The following is a 25,461-nucleotide window of genomic DNA, read 5'->3' as shown; positions in this document are numbered from 1 at the left end:
CTCAGCCTCCTGAGTAGCTCAGATGACAGCTGCATGCCACCACATCTGGCTTTGTAGACATAGGGTCCCACTATGTTGCCCAGACTTGTCCAAACTCCTGAGCTCAAGCAATCCTCCCACCTTGGTCTTGCTGTGATTACAGGTGTGAGCCACTGCGCCTGGCCAAATTGTGTAATATTGTACTAATAGATGGCAAAGAGAAAGTACACCCCTCATGAACTTATTTTGACAATTGACAATGTCAAAGAGAGATTTTCAGGCTGAAGATGGGGTAGAGGGTGGAACAATATGGTAACTGAAGACAGTTCAGAATGGGTGAAGAAGTTGGAGGAAAACATCCATCTGCTCCAGGTGAAATGTATTCCAGGAAATGGAGAGAACTTTCAAGGATGTCTCAACCTTTGTTGGCGACTTTAGAGAGAGCCTGCAGAATGTTAATGACACTTTAAAACAGGGAGTGGGTGGGTATGAACAAATGAAACTCCAAATTTCAAAAATACAGACTTCACAAACTACAGATCAGTGATCTTAATGTCATTTTGGAGTATGATTCTAGGAATGGCTTAATAAGGGGATGACTTATGGGCTCCCAAAAGGGGAAGTGAGGACCATTAGAACTGCACATAAGTCACATAAAAACATGACAGATTTACCAAAATTTCTTCATAGGTTTGCATGACTGATGGATCAAAGAGGTATTACCCAAAAGGAACACTAACCATCGGGAGGCATCAGAAGCCAGAGAAGAGCAAGCATGAGAATGAACAAGGGACATTTAGTCTGGAGGAAAGAAGGTGTAGGGAGAACATGATGGCTATGTCAAGTGTAAGAAGGACCACTAAATGGAAGATGAATCAGGCCCCATCAGTGGGCCTTTAGAAAGCAAAAACAAAGGCCAATGAGTATAAGTTATGACACTTAGGAGAAGGCTCAGTATAAGGAAGAACTGCCTAGCTACTTACACAGTCTAAAGTGGAATGGGCTGCTTGCAAACTGATTTCCCCATCACTTCAAGTGTGCAAGCAGAAGCTGGTCATTCACTTTTTGGAAAATGTTCTAAAAGAGATTCATGCATTATTACATGTGTGTTTAACTCTAAAGTCTTTCTGATTTTGAGATCCTATGATCTGCGACAGCATTGGTGCAAATGGGAAGAAATAGGCTGGAAACACAAAGATGCTGCTGTAGGCAGCAGAGTGGAAGGAATCGGAAGCAGACAGTGGGAAGAGACTTAGATCACCCACTTAAGAAAAGATAGTCATGCAACCATCTTAGCCTCAAGGACCAGGATCATCCCATAATGATATAGGGCTGCCCAACATAACTGCACTTCAAAGGAGGCCGCAAATCCATAACTTTATTGGATTTTGGGGATTTCATCAAGGACAAATATTTCAAAATAGAATTTTAATGATGTTCAGTAAGGAAGAGGATAGTGTACTGTTTGGGTTCCCACTGCAAGCAGGGCCCCAAATACATGACTGCTGAGGACCCTGGAGAATGGGCCAGGCACATCCTTGGAAGCAGCTCTCAGGTACAGGTCAGGAGAAAATGCTAAAATCAAGAGCACTAGATGGGTGGCACAATGGAAGAGGGAGGAAAGATAAGGACAAAATAAACAGGTACATTTACTGGGAATGATCAACTGCCTGGACTGGTCTCAGGGGCAACCCATTCAGCTGGGTTTAAGGAGAGAGGAAATCTTGGAACCAGGAGACTGCTCTTGAAGGCCTTCTGTGCCCTGATTTCCCAAGTGACCTTGTAGATGTCATTTCACCCCTCTCCTTCCTCCCTGTTATTAAATGCAGGTAGCTTGTTAGTCTAAAAGTGCTCTGGACTTTAGTGAGGAAAATAACTTCAGAAATTTAAGATATTGTTTGCATGAGTGCAAAGTGTTTCAAGGTTGGGGGAGGGTGCACTGATTAAGGATGGGGCTAGAAAAAAGGTGAGAAGACACTGGGGCCAGAGTCACTTGGCTTTGTCTTGATATCCTAGGGAAGCCAGAGGGCAGAGATCTGGCCAAGGGCGCACACCTGCAGTCCCTCGACCAGCCAGGCACCCGAGAATCCAGCGGGCCGCATCAGGCTCTGTTGTCCCTTGGGCAAATCCCATTGAAGAATCAATCCAGGGGTGAAAAGCGAAAGCGAGGCACGCCCCTCCCCCACTAGATGGCACTGATATGCCTCATTCGAGGTTTTCAAAATGCAGGAAGGGGAGAGAGGAAAAAAAAAAAGACAAAAAGAATATGGTGGAGGTGTGCTCATTTTGGCTCACAAGCCCCGTTGTGCAAAGAAGGGTGTGGGGCACTTTCTTTTCCCCCAGGGTAACTCTTTACCTGGCAGTGCCGGACCTCGACTTTGGAGTGAGGGTGAAAACGAGGGGTGAGCAAGAGAGTGAAAAATCCAGCGTTTGATGCCAGGAGGGAGGCTCCCAGCCTTTGCGGCGCTGTCTCACGTGAGCAGAGCAGGGGGGCTGAGGTTGGGATGAAGCGGGGCTCGCCTGGGGCCCACCCGCTCAAGGTCTGGGGTCTGGCGCTACCTCTCAGAGCCTCTGCAGAGCCTAAATCCAGCGGCCACCCTTACAAGATGACAAATCCCGCATCGAGGTTTCCTTTCACCCCACCTCCCCTCCTCAGTGCTCGAGCTCTCCAGCGTTTTCAAAATATCTACCAACCCCCCCACCATCCACCATTAAATTTCTCTCTTTGTTGTCCTGAGTGGATCTGCCAAATTTCTTCTTTCTTTTCCTGCTGAGAAGGGAGGGCAGGTGGAGGTGGGTGTGTGTCGGGGTGCCTGGCTCTGGGGCTGGCGGGTTAACTCCGTGGCCGCTCTCAGCTCTGCCCTCGGTGGAAACGCCTGTAGCTAGCAAGGTAGCCCCTGTGGGAAAAAAAGATCGAATGCATACCAAGACAACGGTGGCCCAAACCGAAACGCAGGGAGCTCGCTCGGCCCCTCCGAAGGCCGACTCTACAATAAGCAGTTTTTCCTTTAAATAACTGTAGTGGGTTTGAGAGAATTTTCCATGTCTGGAAAAAGAAACAGGAGCTGTAGGCAACATCCCTAAATTTACAATAATGTATGTAAACATGCTACATACCACATATATGTATATGTGCATAAATATGGATGTGGTTGGGCACATACCTATCTAGACACCATTGACTTGCCTGGTCAAAGAATAAGGCTGAGACATTTCGTGCCTGGGAAATGGTGCAGTTTATCTTTAAGGAGGCTAGAAAAATAAGAGATGAGGCTCACGTTGCACGGATGACATCACTAGCTTTTGGCTGCGCGCTCGGTGTTCTCGTCTGTGGGTTTTAGCCAAGGCTGCAGCGCCCCGCGCCCGACTAGAGAGCGCGGCAGCGGCTTCCTCCGGCGCCCGCACTCGGGCGATGCGATTTCCCCAGTCCCCTGGGCGCAGCCTGGGCTCTCTCGCCTCCCGGGCACCAGCCGAGCCTGCGAGGCCTCGGAGCCGCCACCGCTAGAGGAGGAGGCGACTAGGGGAAGCCGAGTGACCCAGCCTCCCTCCCCCACCCTCGCCTCATTCATCTCGGCCACCACCGCGCGCCGGGAGCGGGATCCTGGGACGCCGAAGCCGGGACGGGATTCTCTGCTCGCTGCCGAGTGAGCCGGCATCTCAGCGCCGGGGTGGGCTGCGAAGAAAATGGTGCAATCTGAGAGCAGCTGAGCCCAGCTGGGCAGAGCAGACAGGGTGCCAGAGTGCCAGGGGCTCAGGTGGTTGGAGAGAGGGGCGGATTGTTCCGAGGGGCCGGGACCAAGGTTGTCCTCGGTGCCTGCGGCATTTTCTTTGCATCTGGGCGACCAGCTCCCGGGGCTCCCGGGTGCCAGATGAAGTGAGGAGGAGGCGTCGCGCGAAAGCCGGGTCCGGAGGCGGCCGGGTGGACACTCCAGGCAGAAGACGGCACTAGGAACAGCTGCGTGACGCCGGGGGGCTGGCGGCTGGGCCGGCAGCGCGCCGCGACGGCGTGACCTGTCCATGGTGTTGAAGGCGCCGTGCGCCGAGATCCGAGCGCCGCGCACCGTGACTGCTGTCCGGTGCGCCCTCCGCCGCGCAGCCCGCCCCTCGCGTCCGCCAGCAGCCGCCCAGTTTCCGCAGACACCCGGCCGGGACTCGTCCGGTAACGCCGCCCGGGTGACCGCGCCGTCGGCCCGAGGGGCAGCTTGAATGGCCATGACAGAGGCAGGCGCCCGGGGAGCTCGCGGGGGAAGGTCGGCCGAGACAGTGCGTCCGCTGGGAGCGCGCCTCTGAGAGCAGCACCCGGGTCAGAAGTAGCAACCGACCTGCGGGTGACCAGGGAACGGAGATTTTAAAAGGACCCGACCCAGAAAGGAAGAACATTTCTGGGTGCGCGCCCCAGGTCCTTGCTTGCAGACGGAAAGGGGAGAGTCTTTGAGCGAGAGACCCAGGCGACTCGGGGCAGCCGAGGTTTCTTCCGCCTGCCAGCCGCATCGAGGGTGCTACACTTCACCCTGTGGTCCGGTGGCGCCTCTTGACAGCACCCCCCGTCTCCCTCCGAGAGGCAGGCGAGTTCTGTCCCGTCACCACCGTGCACAAAGAAACCCCGGCAAGCCCCACCGCAGCCGAGGACACTTGGCGTTTAGTTTCCGGCCGGAGGGCAGCGGCGCCCGAAGCCGGGCTGGGATTCAAGGCGGCTGCTGCGGGGCAGTCACTTCCTGCGGGGCGGGGAGGGGGCGGGAGGCGGCCGCGCTGGGTTCGCCTCCGCTGGAGGCTGCACCTGCCCCAGAGGATGCCCAGGAGCTCGCGGGAGCCTCTTCGGATCAGAACTTTTTAGGCCGCCCGCCCCCATCCCCGCAGTCTCCGGGCGGCTCAACGGTAGGTGGGGGCCGAGGGGGCGCCGCGGCGCGAGTCGCTCTCCTGCCCCCTCCCCCAGCTCGGCCGCCCTCCGCTTTGTTCCGGGCGCGGCAAGAGAAGGCGAGGCTGCGGCGGATCATGCCCATGGTGTAGCCGCCAAGCGGAGGCATGGCTGCCGGAAGGTTACTGCTCTACACGGGCCTCTCGCTAGCGCTCTGCGCCCTCGGCATGCTGGCCGTGGCCATCTGCTCGGACCACTGGTACGAGACGGACGCCAGGAAGCACAGGGACAGGTGCAAGGCTTTTAACACCCGCCGGGTCGACCCCGGCTTCATTTACAATAATAACAACAACTTGCCGCTCCGGGCGAGCCGCTCGCGCCTGGACCGCTGGGAGGGCAAACTCCTCCGGGCCCGGAATCGCCGGCAGCTCTTCGCCATGAGCCCCGCGGATGAGTGCAGCCGGCAGTACAACTCCACCAACATGGGCCTCTGGAGGAAGTGCCACCGGCAGGGCTTCGACCCCGAGATCGCCGCCCTCATTCGGAAAGGTAAGCGCCCGGCGCGAGGCGTGGCGCTGCGGAGAGCCCGGCGCCTCTAGGCCCCGCAGCCCCTCGCGTCTCCTCCTCAGGCCACACTAGGCTATCAGGGCTATCAGGTCTCCTGGTTCCAGGTGGTCCGGCTCTCCAGGCCTGGCTGAGCCTCGGGGCCAGAACTTGCCTCTCTCAAAAGCTGCCAATGAAGCGTGGTGCAGGCTTAACTCTCTCCCCCGCCTCTCCTCTTGCGCTTCTCTGTCTGTCGGGATTCGAGTGGAACCTCTTGGTCTAGGGTTCTTATCCAGGATAATGCTTCATCAGCCTCTGAGAAGGGAATCTCGAACGTTGTTCGCGCTCTTAAAGGAAACCCTTTAAGGAGTCATGTGTCAGGGGTAGACAAGCTGCTAATATTTTTGTTGAACTGATTCAAACAGGGGAAAGCGGGGGAAACATTTCACAGAGGCGGCCTTATTCATACCAGAACTGTTTGCTGAGCGCTATACTATACCAGGAATGGTGCAGGCATTGGTCATATAAACATTAATAAATCACAGTCCCTGACCTGTAAGCAGCTCAAAGCCAGCTGACCAGCAGCATCATTATCACAATTCTTTATGTCTCCTGAAGCAGTGGTTGACAGTAGTGACTTATGTGCACTGAATATTAACAAGGTCTAATAAGTACAAAAAACGTAGTTCTTTGGGTAACACCAAAGTGGGCATGTCAGATTAAAAAAAATAAAATTTTCAGAAAATGTATATAAAAATAACCAGTATATATCAAAACATAAAACAACTGCATTTGCTAATGATAAAAAATTATTTGATATTTTAATGTGATCACATAACTTAAAAAAATTCTGCTTACCTGATGGAATTTGTAAACCTTGTATGATATATACTCTGGGGACCATCCTGTTGTCAACTCACTGGAAAACTGTTTGAATATTTATTAATATTGCTCTGAAGAAAGGAGTGTGTTCTCTTCTAACGTAGCTACATTGTAGAAAGATGGGCAGATTTTATGAGTCTTGTCTTTTTCCCCTTGTGTTTCATTCTCTTCAACTATTAAATGGTGGTGTTGAGGTGACAAAGATGTTATTATTTGTAAAGTCTTTGAGGCCAAGTCATAAAAGCAGTTCCTAATGTCTCATTATAATGTTGTGAGGTTTGCTGCTGTATTAAAATAATATTTATGAGAGCTGATGTTCTTTGATAGATAGAAGTGTTGCAATTGATCAGAAAAAAAATGTTAATTTGTAAAAAAGTTAACTGTTTAAGAATGACAGACAGTGGGTCTGGTCTAGGTAGCCAGGTCAGATTTAGGTGAGGTGACTTCAGAGAGGGAATCCATCTAAGTACCTTCTTTAGAATGACTAGGGATTTTAGCTGATTTTGTTATGGGTGTGTTAATACGACCAAGATCCCATTTGCTTCACAATTAGGTTCTTATTGGAACAGGCTGACCCATTTGGAGCACTACCCCTTTGTAAAGATGTACAGGATAGCAGGGGAGTCCAGAAGAAAGCAACTTGGGTTTGGATGTTGAGGCAGGAAAACAAGAGGACCTAGAATAGTTTTTGACAATGGGTGACTTTATAGCAGTTTTCAGATTCTCAGATTTAGAAAGCATTATTTTATCCATAATTTTCTTCTTTCTTTGAAATTGAAATGAGAGGAAGTTAGCTGAAATGTGAGGGAGAATTCATGTTAATAATGAACAGCAAACACTGGGAGAATTTGCCGAAGGAGATTCTTACATTTCCTTTTTAAATGCCTTCTAGAATAAGAGAGGTACCTTGTCTGGTGTTGGTTAACCCCACTTAGAGAAAGGGGGATGGAATTCATGGTTTCTGGTGGTTCCATTCAGGGCTTTGATTCCCTGTTGCTCTTCTTGGCAGTCTGACTAGAAAGGTTGACTTGGTTTGTGCACCAGAGGGATTCGTTGCCATAGTGACTTGTTCTTCCGGTGAAGCTGGAAACACAGTGACAGGGAAAGGGATAGGGGAAGAATGTACAACATTTTGACTTTGTATCGACTGATTTTTAATTGCAGCTACAGAAAATGGACATGGCACAGCAGGGGTATTGAATACACTGATACCTAGAGTTGGCAGGGCATTGTATTTCACTCGAACTAATGGAAATGCTGTTCCCCATCACCCAAAATACAGCAATCACTGTCAGCGGCAAGCACCTGCTTACCATGGCCGTTTCTGTCCATCTGACATTCTTGTTTGGTATTATTGAGATAGATGGCATGCCAGCCTCACAAATCTTGAGAGAGTTAAGGTCACTATCTTCATTTTTAACCTCAAAACACAATCTTAGAAAACCAGATCTTCCTTTTCTGAGCAGAAATAGACACATTTTGGAAATAAGTGCATCTTATATTAGTCGAGTTCACGAGGAATTCCAATAACATATAGAACATAATTTTTACACTTAATCAGTGTTCTTCCTAGATGGGCAGATTCTGTAAGGAAGTTGAAAAGAGAAATTGATATCCCTATATTTAAATTTGAGACATTTTAGAAAAAGATGTTTATGTCACATTATTCATTAGAAGCCTCAGAAGAGATCCCAGACCTCTGTCCTTTTTGAAACATCTACTTTGATTAAAACTCTGAGCGAGATGTATTGGGCAAGGGAAAAGGAAAATCAGAGAAAAGACTTTAAAATCTGTCAATATATAGGAAAATTAGAGACTTATCTAAATGATCTGAAGAACTTAGTTATTTGTTAAATCGATGTTAATTACATTAGAAAGTGCTGTTTGTGCATTTCAACATAAAACCACATAATTAATAAGGAAACAAAAGTCAAATCTAGGTCTGATTTGAAGATAAAGTCCTCTAGATTTATATTCATTCTGAAATCCATTGTCCTTAAAGACCTTCTGCCATGCTGTACCCCCACATATGCATTTCTCATCACTGTGTATTCATTTGTTTGCATTATTAAACTGTAAGTTCCTAGAGGGCAGGAAAGACAATCATTTGTACAATACATTCACCAGATACTTGGTATTTGGGAAATATTTCATACAAATGAGGTTCCCAGAAATGCGTCCATCAAGAGCTTATTCTAATTATAGAAACATTTGTATGAGAATTTAAGTAAAAAATCTGAAAATCGTGAAGGGGAAAAAAATGAAATAGTGTGGCTATCAGGCCAGATTAATATCACAACACATGCTACATTATCTATGAAAGGACAATTTCTTGAGCTTTGCCAAGGAATAAGGAAAACAGACCATTCTTTTTTGGATAACATATCACTAAGCAGACACATCACTTATGGACATTATTTTTTGTGATGGATATGGTTTTAATTATTTCCTCCTTGTGGGTAAAATTGGACATGGGGTGCAGCAAGGGTAGATTACCCTGGATTCCCATTTGATGGTGTCCATGACAAGTCTTAAATCAGGTCCTTTTGTCTTCTTGCTTTTAAATCTCATCCATGTCTCCCTAGTAAGTGACTGCAGGCACTGGGGACAGATCAGTGACAAGATCAGTTTCTGAAATCCAAGAGACTTCCAGACCCTTAGAAGGAGCAGCTATAGGTAGGATTTTGTTACAGGGAACAACAAGGGAACAGTTATATTCTTTGGTTTGTACTGAAATGTTATATTGATATGGTTTGAAATAAGTAGAACTTCAACTGATACTCTAAGAACTTTTTATTATTTGAAAATTGGCCTCTTAATAGACTTTGACTTAAATAGTTGCCGTAATCACAGAGTGGTTGTCAATGCTCCAAAATAATTTTAAGAAAACATGTTACATACTTAAAATTAGTAATGGGAACAGTAAATATTTACTGTACATGTGTTGTGTGATGGGCACACATCGCTAGGATGAAGAAATGCGTAAGACCTGGTCCTCAAAATTCTCATAGTCCGTTAGTGTTACAGAGAATAGGTTACAACTACAGGATGATGACAGCAACAACAGAAACAGACGTGGAGGAACACAGAGGAAGTGATGGTAGATTGTGTTGGTGGTAGCGGGAGGTAGGCGGGGGATAAGGTTTGGAGGTGGATGTGGAGGAAGGATATTTCAGGCAATGGGCCAGTGTATGCACAGCCATGGAGGTGTGGAACAGCAGTTTTCCTTTGTGAGCGTTGATTTCTGGGGCAAGGAGAAGGAGCAGACCGAAGCTGGAGAGCAGGCCTGGACCAATTTAGGGAACTTGTATGTTAAATCCCATATAGCTATGCTGCCCACCTGGGGAGACACTAGCCCCATGTGGCTGTTTAAGTTAACAATAACCAAAGTAAAATAAAATAGGCTGGGCACAGTGGCTCATGCCTGTAATCCCAGCACTTTGGGAGGCTGAGGCAAGCAAATCACTTGAGGTCAGGAGTTTGAGAACATCCTGGCCAGGATGGTGAAACGCCATCTCCACTAAAAATATAAAAATTAGCTGGGGGTGGTGGTGTGTGCCTGTAATCCCAGCTACTTGGGAGGCTGAGGCAGGAGAATTGCTTGCACCTGGAAGGCAGAGGTTGCAGTGAGCTGAGAGCATGCCATTGCACTCCAGCTTGGGCGATAGAGCCAGACATCATCTCAAAAAACAAAAACAAAAACAATTTATTTTCTTACTGTGTTGGCCACATTTCAAATGTTCAATAGCCATATGTGGCTACTGGCTATCGTATGGGACAGTGCAGATTACAGTGAACATTGCCACCATCAGAGAAAAGTTCTGTGGACAGCGCCATGCAGAGCCTGTAGTCTCTAAAAGAACCAAACAACCAAGAACATACTTTGTTTCAGATGAGGGTAATTCCATGATAACTTGGGTTTAAATTTAAGTATATCATCCTACACTTTAAGAAACTTTGCTACCTGAATGTATTGGGCAGAAGGCTTTAGTTCATGGTCAATTATGTTAAATCTATAATTTCCCATCATCAACTCACAGAATTCTCACAAGCTTCTCCCTTCTTCCCTCCTGTCCTTCTCTCCAACTCCATTAAACATCACTTGCGAAGTTGATGGGGTGGGAAAGAGATTAATAATAATTATAGGTAACCTGGATGCCAGGTCTTTCCTAAAAGTTTTACATGTATTAGCGCATTTAATGTTCATAGTAGCCTGAGGAAGTATTAGTATTATTTTAAATTCTCTTCCTAAAGTTGAGGGAACTGAGGCACATAAAGGTCAAATACTTTGCAAAATCTCACAGTTAGTTAGAAACAAAGGTGTCAGAATTTGAATTCTGGCTCCAGGTGTGGGAACTCACCCCCCACACTCTACCATCACCTTAGAATCTATCAGGGCAGGAGTGAGGTGGAGAAGAAACTAGGATATTGATTCTACGAATTGAGAGGAAAAAGGAAATAACACTTTTGGAATCTCAATTCTAATTGAAGTAGTTAGAGTGGCTCACACACCATGTTTTGAAGCTCATTGAAGTGCCTACACATTTTGTCGTATAACTTTTGCGTATTTACTTTGCTCACTGTGATAGATGCTGAGGTTATAGACATGAAGGACACATTCGTTTATTTGATGAGGTATTTGAGGACCTGTGGGCTGTGCATCTGTGTGTCAGGTCCACTGTTGGACCAAATGGAGAAGCTTATGTTCCAGAGGGGAGAGGCAGACAACAAAATACTCATAGAATAAAAATAACCTCTAATATATGAATCATGCATAATATAGGACAGGATGGTGGGTACCTTGAAGGTCTGCCCTTATGAAGCGCAGAGGAGAAGAATGACAAGCCAAAAATAAAACGTAGTCAAGTGCCCCATAAATTTTGGTCAAAGACAAACTTTATATATGGCAGTGGTCACATAAGGTTATCATGGAGCTGAAAAATTCTTATGGCTTAGTGACATCATAGATATCACAGTGCAATGACCCATTACTCCTGTGTTTGTGGTGATGCTGGTGTAAACAAACCCATTACCCTGACAGTGGTATAGATGTGTAGCACATACAACTATGTACAGTATGTGATGCTTGATAATAAAATGACTATTACTGGTTTATGTGTGTGTGTGTATAAACCAGTTGCTCTTGTTGTCCAGGCTGGAGTGCAATGGTGCGATCTCAGCTCACCTCTGCAACCTCTGCCTCCCAGGTTCAAGCGATTCTCCTGCCTCAGCCTCCTGATAGCTGGGATTACAGGCATACGCCACTACATCTGACTAATTTTGTATTTTTAGTATAGATGGGGTTTCTCCATGTTGGTCAGGCTGGTCTTGAATTCTCAACCTCAGGTGATCCGCCAGCCTAGGCCTCCCAAAGTGCTGGAATTATAGGCATGAGCCACCGTAACTGGCCACTATACTTTTACTTGTTATTTTAGAGTGTACTCCTTCTGCTTATAAAAAAAAAGTTAACTGTAAAACAGCCCCAGGCAGGTCCTTCAGGAGAGATTCCAGAAGAAGGAATTGTTATCATAGGAGATGACAGGTCCTTGTGTGTCACTGCTCCGGAAGACCTCCCCGTGGGACAAGATGTGGAGGTGGCAGACAGTGAGATTGATGATCCCACCCTGTGCAGGCCTAGGGTAATGTGTGTGTTTGTGTCTTAGTTTTTAACAAAAAAGTTTATTTTTCAAAAGTTGAAAGATAAAAAATTTTATAAACAGACAAAAGCTTACAGGACAAGCGAGAGTCAATGATTAGAGAAGAAACCCTGTGACTCACTGGGCAAATGAATGGATGGGGTAAATGAAGAGATGTGTTTTGAGCAGCTGCTGTGTGCAGAGCTCTTTGCTAGGTGTGGAGGGAGAACAAAAAGGCATGGTTGGTTCCTGTCCTAAGGGAGCTTACACTCCTGTGCTTTGTTTTCCAAATTCATTGTCATGTGCAGTGGGATCAGGTGTTTCCTTAGGAGCTCCCACCTGCATCAATTGGATCAGGAATCGACTGGTCAGGGAATGCAGGAGTGAGCCCTCTTTATTGAGTCAACAAAGTCCAGAGCCTTTTTTCTGCTGCAGAGGTCAGTTTATTTATTCTTTTACTGTAGGGTCAGTAAGGATCAATTGGAGGATCAATACTATATATTCCACTTTGGATATCAGTTAAAAACATTTCCCCTTCTTTGCTATTAGTTACTAATCCTAGGCCTTCAGGCAGAACGCTAAACACACTCTGAGTTGGTTTGACCCGTCATACACAGCCATGCACACCCTGCATGTACACAGTTAGATGTTAGAGTCACAAGCGTTTATTTAGATGCAGATATGTTTATAACTTACTACCCCCAAACAATACGTAGAGAGAGGAGCGAGGGTGTGACTTGGTGGCTGACTAGATGGGAAAATCATCCTAATGTCTTGATTGCTGTTTTTGAGAGAATTCACACATTCTTTTACAGGACTTCTGTTCTATGTAAAGTAGACTTTAGATTCTATAAACTAAAATGTTTAGATACTGTAAACTCCAAGCCCTTTCACACTTGAATATTTGATGAGAAAGTTGGATCAGGTGGTAAAGAGTAGACACTAGGTACGTGGTTGAGGGAGGGTGAAAAGAGGGGCAAGGTGAAGAGAAAGGGAGGAGAGAGAGAGACAGAGGCAGAGACATGAGAGACAAAAGAGAGTGATTATTAAAGAGATCATCCTGGGTGCTAGTTTGAATAGCAATAGCTAATTTCTTACCACTGTACAATCATGTAATAAAAATGAACTTTTCCTCTTTTGAATGGTTGAAATGTGATGTGCAGATCGGGGTTGAAAATGAAAAACCTAAGAGGAGGGTGATGACAAGCGCACAACAGTGTGAATGTATTTAGTGCCACTGAACTTTAAAAGTGGTTAAAATGGGAAATTACCCCCGTTAAATAAACACATTTAAACAATAGAGAAAGGAACTGGATTCTGCTTAGTGTGTGGAATACTTCATAGCCCAAGTCTCTTCATTCAGCACAATTTTTGTTTTGTTTTGAGACACAGTCTCACTCTTGTTGCCCAGGCTGTAGCTGGGATTATAGGCACATGCCACCATGCCTGGCTGATTTTTCTATTTTTAGTAGAAATGGGGTTTCGCCTTGTTGTCCAGCCTGGTCTCGAACTCCTGACATCAGGTGATACGCCTGCCTCGGCCTCCCAAAGTGCTGGGATTACAGGCATGAACCACCACTTCTGGCCCATTCAGCACATTCATTGAGCACCTGCTATGTATTAGGCACAGCCAAAGTATGCTCGGGATGCAGAAATTAATAAAACACGAAATTCCTGCCTTCATAGGGCTTGCAGTTAAACATTTTTGAGCTTTAGATTATTTTTTTCCTAAACAGAACTTTTAAGGAGTACCAACATATAAAACAAGGAATATAAACCAATATATAATATTGTTTATTGAATATATACCTTGTTTTATATATTCACTATATATAATTGAATATATGTTTTATATATTCCATATATTCATTGGTTGAATACATTCCTTGGGCCATTTAAAAGGCCAGTGAATGGTCATTTCACTGAACTTAAGAAATGTCTATTAAGCATCAACAATGACAGGCACATTACTTGGGGTGAGGGATTTTGAGTGAAATCTGTTGTTTCTGTTCTCATGGGGCAAAAAAGTGAGGAGATAGGCAGGTAGACTCACAAGGACAAGACCCCTGGTTGGGTCTGTGGGAGATTTCTGTGCTGGGAGCTGGGTGACTGGGCCCCATCTGGGAGCAGTCAGGTATGTTTTGTAGAAAAGGGGACATGCGATCCTAAGATGTTCTTAGAGAGATGTTTGTGCATTGATAAGGTGGAATCTCAGCCTCACTTAAAAGCTGTGAACTCTGACTGGGTGATACTTGTCTAGTCTCCCAGCCACCCCTGCTTCTCTCCCAGATGCCCGTCCTTCTCCTAAAAGGCAACTGTTGCTGCCAAAGTTTTATAAACCATATCAGAGATCATATATTCATAATGTTTAAAAACAGTAAGTATAAATATAAGCTGGGCAGTGAACAGGTGATTCAAGGATGAAAAGAGTTTATTTTTTTGTATTTTATTTTTTTTTAGACCGAGTCTCACTCTATTGCCCAGGCTGGAGTGCAATGGTGCGATCTTGGCTCACTGCAACCTCTGCCTCCCAGGTTCAAGTGATTCTCCTGCCTCAGCCTCCTGAGTAGCTGGGATTACAGGCACACACCACCACGCTTGGCTAATTTTTTTTTTTTTTTAAGTAGAGACGAACTTTCACCATGTTGGCCAGGCTGGTCTCAAACTCCTGACCTCAGGTGATCCACCTGTCTTGGCTTCCTAAAGTGCTAGAATTATAGGTGTGAGCCATCGTGCCTGGTCTATTTTTTTTGTAAATTTGTATGCACAGAAATGGCATTTAAAGGACTTCTGGGGGTCACTAGGATTTATCTACAGGTGATATTTTGTCTGAGTACAAGCTGCTGTGAACATTCACAGAAGTTTGACAGATTCGCTGCTTTTATGGGAGACTGCAGTATCTGAATTATTTCAATTGATTTTTTTCTGGCGTCAAAGTATTTTGCCAAGAAAAGGCAATTTACTTTATATTAGGTCATCTTCATACATTTATATCATTTCCTGCTTTTTAAAATGCCCTGCTGTTCTATATTCTGAAGCTCACTCTGTTGGACACTTTATTTGCTCTGGAGTCCCTCTCATTCAGTTTTGCCCTCAATTTCTCTTCATCTTTATAATAGTGATTCTATTTAGGCAATGGAGCTTCATTTCCCCAAGGGCCTGTAGTATTTCACAGGCCTGGATGGTCTAGGGTTGTTTTACCTGAAAGAAGCTCCGCGCTCAGGTGGTGCTGCCTGCTCACTGGTGTAACACTGGAGAGAGACAGGGCACTCTCATGACATTGAAGACATGCATGCCTGTGGCCTGGCCCTTCCACTCATGAGCACGTGAAGCCCGAGAATGTCCCTGGCACCGCTGTTTGTGACAGTATCACAAAATAAATAAAAAACGTAAGTGTTCATTAATAAGATAATGATGTATGATATATTCATACAACAGAAATGATCACAGTATATTTAAAATAAATATAGGTATTACTATGTTAATATTAATTACTTAGGTATTATTAATTTTTTTTTGAGACAGTCTCACTCTGTTGCCGAGGCTGGAGTGCAGTGGTGTGATCTCAGTTCACTGCAACCTCCATCTCCCAGGTTCAAATGATTCTTGTGCCTCCTGAGTAGCTGGGACTACAGGCACCTGCCACCACTCCTGCCTAATTTTTGTATTTTTAGTAGGGATGGAGTTTCACCATGTTCGCCAGATTGGTCTAAACTCTTGACCTCAAGTGATCTGCCTGCCTCGGGCCCTCCAAAGTGCTGGGATTAGAGGCATGAGTCATCATGCCTGACTCAATTAATATTAATATTAAAACATGTATTTCAAATATACTGTGATCATTTCTATTCTCTAACACAAGTATATTATTACATGAAGTACATATTACATAAGCATGTAATATGTACATTTACGTTACATATTTTATATACATGAAGTACCTGTAATAGTAATAGATTTATATATTTCCAAATGGATAAACACAACATTGAGTAAGAAAGGTAGGGTGCAGAATGAAATGTAGAATAGGATGCCATTTATACGAAGTTCAAAAACAGGTAAAACAATATTAGGTATTCTCTAAAGAAACACATTTGCATTGTATGAATAAAAATATGCATGAGACTAATAAACACAAAATGAAGGATGGTATTTACCTTTCTCAAGAAAGGAAAAGAAATGGAATTAGGAAGGGTGCCAGGAAACTTCCAAAGCATCTGTGATATTTTATTTATTTATTTTTTGAGATGGAGTCTTGCTGTGTCACCCACGCTGGAGTGCATTGGTGCAATTTTTGCTCACTGCAACCTCTGTCTCCTGGGTTCAGACGGTTCTCATGCCACAGCCTCCTGAGTAGTTGGTATTACAGGTGCCAACCACCAGGTCCAGCTGATTTTTATATTTTCAGTAGAGATGGGGTTTCACCATATTGGCCAGGCTTTCTCGAACTCCTGACCTCATGTGATCTGCCTGCCTCGGCCTCCCAAAGTACTGGAAATACAAGTGTGAACCACCGCATCTGGCCTGATATTTGATTTTTTAAAAACAAAACCCAAAAGGTCTGAAGCAAATATTCACATGCATGCATATTCAAGCCACATGAGTGATCATTACAATTCTGATCAAAAAGGTAAAATTGTATTCAGATTGTATTGGTCAGGGTGCAGGATACAGGTGCTTTCAGGAAAATTACGGACAACTTTGCCTTTGGGGCAGTCTGTGGTTGCCTTTTGTAAGTAGTAACAAGAAGCATTTAGAAAAAGGAAATCAGGTTATCCCTAACCAACAGTTTTCCTTGGGGTAGCTATTAGGGAAGAGTGTAGAAAGAATAACATTTTGCTTTATTACCTTCTGATGTGTAAGAGGAGGGACTCAGGGCTTTACAATGATTGACTACTGAGATGGAGACTAATGTACAGGCCATTCCACCCCTTTTTAGGTTTCCTGCTGCTTGTGGAGAAAAATGAAGAATTCCAAGGGCCAGAAAGTTGAACTGAAGTCACTTTTTCAATTAACTTGATCGTAGATTGAACTTTAAATAGCTAGAGCACGGAGACAGAGAGTAACTATCTACTGAGGGTGTGAGACAAACCCAGGATTGAGCACAGACCTCTCAGAAGGCATTTTAACTCCAGGGAAGAGAATTCAGTGAGAACTAGTGAAGAAAAAGGTGAGAATTGATAAAAAAGAAATAGCTCCTTCTTCAGCAGCTTTCATATCACTTTTGAAACTGAGTAGAGAATGTTAGTAAAACTTCAAGTCGTTTTTCTACTGATGAATAAGGTATCGATCATTTATTCTTAAAATTACGATGGTGGCTTAAGCCAAGACCCCTATGTTAAGATAATGTGTTTCTGCCTTCTTTATTTATGCAAACGATAGCTGGAATAGAAAAATCCCCTCAGAATTGTAGCAAGAACTTCATTTTTCAGTTGATAATGTTCTAAAAAAAACCCCAAAGCTGGCCTCTCGTTACCAAGGGATCATGAAAGTTCTAAGGGATTTCAGGGGTGTTGAAGCAGAATAACCTCGGTGCTCATGTTTCGGTAACCATGGGGCTGCAAGAGCTGCCCAGATGTGGCCCTGTACAGGCCTGTGCTGAAGACCCAGGTGGCTGATCTGCTTGGTTCTTGATGCTCTGTGGGGAGGGAGACACGTTGCTCTTCATTAGGTGAATGACCTTCCACTTTGGAAAAGGCCGGCCTCCGTGTCTTCAACCTCTTCTCCTGCACTCCTTCCTCAATGTCAACATCAACAAAGTGGAATGTGACTTGCTTGGCCCTTGTTGTTTTTAGTTGTGGCTTCTCTGGTTGCCTTTCTTTCCTTGCTCATGTGCACCTCTCATGCATTCCCATGTGCTTGGTTTCCTCACCCATCCCCCTCTTGGGACTGGTCCTGAAAAACCTCACATCCCTGGCTTTTCAGACACTGTTCTCTACCAGATCTGTTTGTATCTCTATTCTTTTTTTTTTTTTTTCCTGAGATGGAGTCTTGCTGTGTTTTCCGGGTTAGAGAGCAGTGGCATGATCTTGGTTCACTGCAACCTCCACCTCCCGGGTTCAAGTGATTCTCCTGCCTCAGCCTCCCGAGAAGCTGGGAATACAGGTGTGCACCACCATGCCTGGCTAATTTTTGTATTTTTTAGTACAGATGGGTTTCACTATGTTGGTCAGGCTGGTCCCAAACTCCTGACCTTGCGATCTACCCGCCTTGGCCTCTCAAAGTTCTGGAATTACAGGCATGAGCCACCGTGCCTGGCCTATAGTCCTATTCTTATTCTTCTTATTCCTTCTCCTTTGCCAGCTTTTCTTTCTCAGACTGTGTGGATATCCTTCAGAAATCCACTTCTCTTTCTCACTCTTCACCTTCTCTTGGATCAGTCTCAGCCATGTCTAGGGCCATTTTGTTTTATGCTCATGACTAGTTGTACTGGGAATCTCTAGCCAGTCTTTCCATCCAAGCATCTTGCCTATTGGATGTCTCCACTAGGATCACCCATGGGTCCAAAGGAATCGATTTTATCTTTTTCCTCCCAACTCATCTCTTCTTCATTTTCTTCTGTCTTGGAGAACATGGCTCATTGCCTCTCTACTTGCCCAAACCAGGGACTCAGAGCTCATCCTCAAGGTTCTCTTCCTTCTGCCTGAGTCATCCAAGCAGTGAACAAGTCACTTGAACTCCTAATACCTTTTATGTCCATCTCCCCATCCTATCCTAGGGTGCTTCCTGGTCTCCTGGGCTCTGGCAGCACTGTCTACTTGGTTTCCCTTTCTCGAATCTCTTGTCAGCGTTTTCTATTCAGAGTGATTTTCCTTGAAGAAACACTAATATGTTGTCACTTTTCTTGAAGCCCTTCAGTGGTTCGCCACAGCCTACTATCAGAATAAAGTCCACAATCCTAACCGTGGCACATGGCACATAAGGCACATACCACCAGTCTGGCAACATGCCTGTCCCCACCTCCCCATCTTGTTATTCCATTCTCTTCCACACTTCCTCCACACCAGCACACTCTGCTCTAGTCATGATGAAGAATTTCTGGGTCCCCAAACAAGTTAAGGTATTTTATCCCTTGGGAGTTTTTGCTTATGGTGCTCCGTTTGTCTGGAAGCCTCCTCCCAATCTCGCCCCTCTACCTCCTAGTCTGCCTGTCCAATGCCTGCTAATCCCTTAGGAATCAGCCTAAAGCCCTTCCTCCCAGTCCTGCTGGACATTCTCTCATGCCCCCCATCAGGTCAAAGTGCCTTCTCCCTCATTTAGGCTCCTGGATACACCAAGCATACTTCCTTTCCAGTGACAGTGACATTTTGCTATATTTATTTGCTTACCCATATGGTTCCCTCCCTTTTGAGACCATTTTGGAAGTATTTCCTATTCACCTTTTTATCCACAGGATTTTGCATAATGCATGGATGTAATGCATGGGCCATAATTGGTGCTTAGTAAATATTTGTTGAATGAATGAAAGTTTATCTCTGTTAACGCACTAGATCTGGAAATCTCATTTTAAAAATATATGTAACTTAATTGGACTAGGGTGGGGGACTCTATTAAAAGGAAGATTAATGTGATTTGTTTTATAATGCATATATGATAAACTTCAATTTATTTCCTTTTTTAAGGTTTGTATTTTCTTAAAGCTTCCATATTCCCAATTCACAAGGTAGTTTAAAGTCTAGCCACCACTTCATGATAATCTTGCCCACTTTTGCTGCCCTTTATACCTTTCCCAGGCTGTTCCTCTCATCAGTGTCCTTGGAAACAGAGAAGTCTACTTCCATTCTTGTTCCGATCATGAATATAAGAATTTCCAAATTTACTTCTGGATCTTTAAAGTTTTTAAAAATATTTAATTTTAGAGACAGAGTCTCACTCTGTGGCCCAGGCTGGAGTGCAGTGATACAATAACAGCTCACTGCAGCTTTGAACTCCTGACCTCAAAGGATCCTCCCACCTTGGCATCCCAAACCCCAGAGTTCTGGAGTTATAGGAGTGAGCCACTGTACCCAGCCTGCTTCTGAGTCCTTTTTTTTTTTCCTTTTGTGTGACAGAGTCTCACTCTGTTGTCCAGGCTAGAGTGCAGCAGCGCAATCTCGGCTCACCACAACCTCCACCTCCCAGGTTCAAGTGATTCTCCTGCCTCAGTCTCCTGAGTAGCTGGGACTACAGGCATGTGCCACCATGCCCAGCTAATTTTTTGTATTTTTAGTAGAGATGAGGTTTTACTATGTTCGCCAGGCTGGTCTCAGACTCCTGACCTCGTGATCTGTCCCCCTCAGCCTCCCAAAGTGCTGGGATTACAGGCGTGAGCCACCGTGCCCAGCTGCTTCTGAGCATATCTGACTATTTACTGGCATATCTGACTATTCCCTCAGCACCCATTTCCAAGTTTCTCAATGTTTATTGTCCTCGGATCATCTTGATGAAGACTCCCTCTCAAATGTTGTTTAGAGCAGCGTCCTCATAGCTCCTCTGATAGTGACTTTAGTCAGACAGTGAAAACAGACTGAAGACGGAAAGCAGACTGTGGCTTCTGTAATTTCCTCTTTGGTTCATTCCTCAGTTCACTTTTCATGACTTTCAAAAGGAGTGGGTCAGTGATGTTGGAAATATGGCGGGTATCTGCCTCTGATTCTCTGGTGTATCTGTCCCTATTGTGGTGGGTGAACATTACAGAAAGGATTTGTTCCCTATAGGGGGATTCGGGGACAGAGAGATGTCATGGCCAGCCAACACATCTCTTCTTACAAAGACTGCCAAATTCCCGGTTAACAATGTATGAGTTTCACTCCTCAGGGTCTCACAGAGAAGCAGATCCTCTTTGGAAATGCCAGCGACTGTTCAGTTTAGGTCATCTCACAGTCAGAGTTTTAAGGACTTCTCCTTTAGCCGTAAGATCTGAAGGACATAGCCCATTGCCATCTAATTCAGATAAATAGAGTAATTCTTTTGCTTTTAGCAGATAAATATAGATATGGCTGCATTGCTTGGCTCTCTAAACTGGGTTGAATAAATGATTCATATCAAGGAAACATTTCCTGTGACCCTGTAACTCCTGGATTTGTATTGGGAGTTAACTATGCAGGGTTAAGCTGGAAAATGATTTCCAGCGCTTTCTGCCCAAGTTATATAAAGCACTCTAGGTCAAAATTCAGTAATAACCATTAGGTAGACATTTCAGTTAAACTTGTGTTTTAAAGAGCTGACTTTAATTGTAAAAAATAATTATAAATATCATTGGATGAGTTATACAGTAACTCAAGCTTCATAAAGCGGTGGGTAACCTTTACCATGGAAAACTATCTCTTTATATACATACATATATATTTTTTATTTTTAATTATTTATTTATTTATTATTATTTTTTAAACCTATAGGAACCCAGCGGTCTATTTCAAACTGAAGGTGGCACTTCTTCTCTTTGGGTCTGCAGAGTTGTTAACATTTCAAAGAAGGACATTTGTGCCCCTCTGCCAGCAGCATGCCTGTATCGGCTTTTATTACACGTATCCGTAGTGATGTGGTGGCTGGCTGGGTGCTTGTAGATCAATAAGCTTCTAAAAAGGGAGATGCATCAGAGACCATAATGGCTACTTCATAGGAGATAGATTGTCTCCAGGTAGTGAAGTGCATTTAGGATTAACAACAATGCAATCCCTGCATTGAGATCCTTATTATTTAGAAGAAAGAAATAGACTCTTTCAAGGTGATGAGTCCTAGAATATACTTTGTTAATTTTTTTGTGATGGTTTCTCACTCTGTCATCCAGGCTGGGGTGCAGTGGCGTGATCTCTGCTTACTGCAACCTTTGTCTCCCAGGTTCAAGCGATTCTCCTGCTACAGCCTCCTGAGTAGCTGGGATTAAAGGTGTGTGCCACCATGCCCGGTTAATTTTTGTATTATTTGTAGAGGTGAGGATTCACCGTGTTGGCCAGGCTGATCTCAAACCCCTGACTTCAAGTGATCTACCCGCCTCGGCCTCCCAAAGTGCTGGGATTACAAGCATGAGCCACCATGCCCTGCTGAATGTACTTTCACATGCTAAACATACATTCTAGGAGGTCTTGTGTCCACTGTTATAGCTTCCATTAACATAAGCTGCATTTGCATGAATTTGAATTCCATACAAATACAGCTTCAGTTAATGGAAGGATTCCCAGACAGAGAAAGACAGGATTAGTTCCATTGGCCTCAAATATTTCTTGATTATAGTAATTCTTGGTTACCCTACTAATTAAAAAAAAATCTTGTAATCCGAGAACTGATTTTTAAGAGACTTGGGTGGGCTTGGATATAGCATCAGTGAGGAATTGGGAAAGAGAAAGACCTTGGAAAAAAAGTGATATAGATGGAAGTGGAGGGTAATGGAAATCTGCAGAAAACAGTGTGAAGCTCTTTGGCTGAGCTTCTTGGCTTGAAGGCTGTGGACACTTAGAGTCTACCTGTGCAGGATGTACTTATGTACAGGTGAGGTCCTAGGTCCATATGAATTGAGGGTAGATGGTGATTTTTCTCAGTGGGGTGACAATTTCTACTCTATGCTTCTCCTTCATGAATGCACAGGTAGATTATATAGATTATATATTCACTTGTTCAACAATTATTTGGTGAATACTTACATGTCATAATTGGTACCGGGAGCTTAGGATGCAGTAGTTCACTAAATAGGCAAAACTCTTTGCCTATATGGAGCTCATATTCCAGTGAGAGAAAATGGGACAATAATAAGATAAATAAGTAAAACATGTAACACATTAGACAAAGCTTAGTGGTAGGGAGAAAAAAACAAAGCATTGAAAAGGGATAGGAAATGTGAGGTGGTGAACTGAAGTTGCACTTGGCATGGCCAGAGAAGAGGGCACTAAGAAGCTGATGTTTGAGTCAAGGTCTGAAGGAGATGAGGAGCTAGCTCTGGGGCTCTCTGAGGAAGAGGATTTCAAGTGGAGAGAATAACAAGGGCAGTGACTTTGATGTCGGAGAATGGCAGCATGCTGTAGAAATAGCAAAGGTGGCAGAATGAATGGGGCAGAGCAAGTGAGTGGGATTGTAGTCAGATAGCAGGGAAAGAGCCATGTTACATAGGGTTTGATGGTTCTCGGAAGCATTATAGGATTTTGAGAAGAGGAGTGATGTGATTAGATTTATGGCTCAAAAGGGTCCCTTGGGTAGCTGAGTTGATAATAGATTATAACAGGGCATATATAGAAGCCAGGAGACCAGCTAGCAAAGATGATGACTAGAACCAGAGTGCAGAGAGAAGAGACTGGATTATGGATATATTTTGAATGGAAAGTTATCAGGATTGGCTGAAGGATCAGATGCAGGGCAGATGAGGAAAAAGAAGAGTCAAAGATGGCACCAACATTTCAACAGGAGCTGGCAGAGCAAAGCTTCCATTTACTATGATGAGTAGGACTGCAGGATCTTGTTTTGAAGATCTACCATTTTGTGTATCATAACCCTTGAGGTGCCTTTTTAGATGTTCAAGGGGGAGATGCCAAGAGTTAGCTGGGTATATAGGACCGAGTTCAGGGGAGAAGTCTCAATGGGGATGTAAGCAGAGGAGGCATCAGCTCATGGTACTGGAAGTTGTGAGTCTGAAAGAGATCACCTAGAGAGGGATCGATTGTAAATGGGGAAGAGAAAATGTCCAAGGAAGAAGCCCTGGGGCACTCCAGCTTGATAGATCTCAAGGAGATGAGTTGGAATCTGCAAAAGAGACTGTGAGGAACAGCCAGAGAGCTGAGAGAACCTTTGGGAAAGTATGCTGTCCTAGAAGCCAAATGAAGGAAGTATGTTAAGGAGGAGAAAGTTGTGACCAGTGTGAAGTGCTGTCAGTGGGTCAAGTACAATGAGGCCTGAGACTTGAATTTTGGATTTCACAATGCAAAGGTCATCGATTTCAGTGTTGGGGGCAAAAACTTGACCAACGTGGGTCCAAGAATGAGTGGGAGGAGAGGAATTGGAGACAATGAGTGAAGACAACTTTTTAAAGGAGTTTTAAAGGTATAAATATAAAGGAAGTTTTAAAGAGTTTTAAAGGTATAAATATAAAGAAAGAAGTGATAGCTGGACTAAGAAAGTTAGGTCAAGAGAGACTTAAAAAGGTTCTCTTTTTAAATTAGAGAAATAAAAGCATCTCTATAGGCTGATGGGAATGGTTCGTAGGTAGGGACAAACTGATGGTGCAGAAAAAACAAAAAGGAGAGAATAGAATTGCAGGAGCAACTGCTGGGTAGCGGGGAAGCAGGAAGGAAGGTAGAGAAAAAAAGATGGAAGGAAAGGAGCATGGACCAGGAAGAAACACATGTTTTAGGTGAGGCAGAAAGTAACACTTGGAGACTGTCTTTCTTGATGCAAGGTATCAACTATCTTGCTCACATTACAACCTAATAGGAAAATAGAGCAAAGAGCTTTATGCTTTTTGGAAGAGAGTTGCTTTAGTATTTTAGCATCTTTTTATTATTGAGTAATTAATGGGAGTTCTCTGAAGAAAGCAGGATTGGAAAGCGAACCTTACTATATTCTATTTGGGTGTGGTGGTTTGCTTTTTGCTTTATAAAAAGGATCTCTGGTCAGAGTAGCCTAGCTATTCTAAGCCCTGGCTGGTGATTGGTTGGACATTCTGAGACACTTTGCCCTCAGTTAGTTGGAATGTGACATGCTGTGTCTTGAAGTATGGTGCTCTGAAAAGTATAAACAGGTTTCATTTTAAAAAGATAGGACAGTGCATCCTCATATCTCTCTTTCCAGTTGCTATCTCCTGTAGGGATCCTTTAGCCAATTGTTTCTGCAGTTTTTCATTTAATAGCATCACTCTAATTAGAATCTTAGGGTGCTTTGGCTCTGATGACATTTGGGTCATTTTTTTTGAGATAAAGCTGCTTTATTTTCAGGCTGAATAGCCACATTCTTGCCTTGTCATCCTAAAAATGCTGCATTGTGTCTGCATTTCAGAGCCTCTGATTAAATGACTGAAGGCCTATAGTGATGCAGAATCAGTTTTCTTTGTCTATTATACTGTTAAGTTCTTTTGGAAAATAAAGTGCAAGAATTTCTGGTAACCTCTCCACAACAATTATTTTCTTTTTTTTAAATTGCATTTTTGGTTTTGGGGTACATGTGAAGAACATGCAAGATTGTTGCATAGGTACACACACAGCAGTGTGATTTGCTACCTTCCTCCCCATCACCTATATCTGGCATTTCTCCCCATTCTGTCTCTCCCCAACTCCCCACCCCCCACTGTACCTCCCCTATTTTCCCCCCAACAGACCCCAGTGTGTGATGCTCCCCTCCCTATGTCCATGTGTTCTCATTGTTCAACACCCACCTATGAGAGAGAACATGTGGTGTTTGATTTTCTGTTCTTGTGTCAGTTTGCTGAGAATGATGGTTTCCAGGTTCATCCATGTCCCTAGAAAGGACACGAACTCATCATTTTTGATGGCTCTATAATATTCCATGGTGTATATGTGCCACATTTTCCCTGTCCAGTCTATCATCGATGGGCATTTGGGTTGGTTCCAGGTCTTTGCTATTGTGAACAGTGCTGCAATGAACATTCAT

General features: G+C 44.2%; 1 protein-coding gene across 1 annotated transcript in view; it reads left to right on the top strand.

Annotated features, from left to right (window-relative positions):
* The first annotated feature begins 3,309 nt into the window (after positions 1-3,309).
* Positions 3,310-25,461, top strand: part of TMEM178B (transmembrane protein 178B) — a 427,174-nt gene continuing 405,022 nt past the window's right edge. The window contains exon 1 of the mRNA XM_009002963.4: positions 3,310-5,383. Within this exon, the coding sequence (XP_009001211.2) occupies positions 5,002-5,383 (382 nt within the window). The 5' untranslated portion in view covers positions 3,310-5,001. The remainder of the gene's footprint in view (positions 5,384-25,461) is intronic.

Source organism: Callithrix jacchus, chromosome 11 (genome assembly GCF_049354715.1).
Source record: "Callithrix jacchus isolate 240 chromosome 11, calJac240_pri, whole genome shotgun sequence".
Lineage (NCBI taxonomy): Eukaryota > Metazoa > Chordata > Mammalia > Primates > Cebidae > Callithrix > Callithrix jacchus.
Note: the sequence above shows the minus strand (reverse complement) of the source record. Positions and strands in the feature narration are given on the sequence as shown.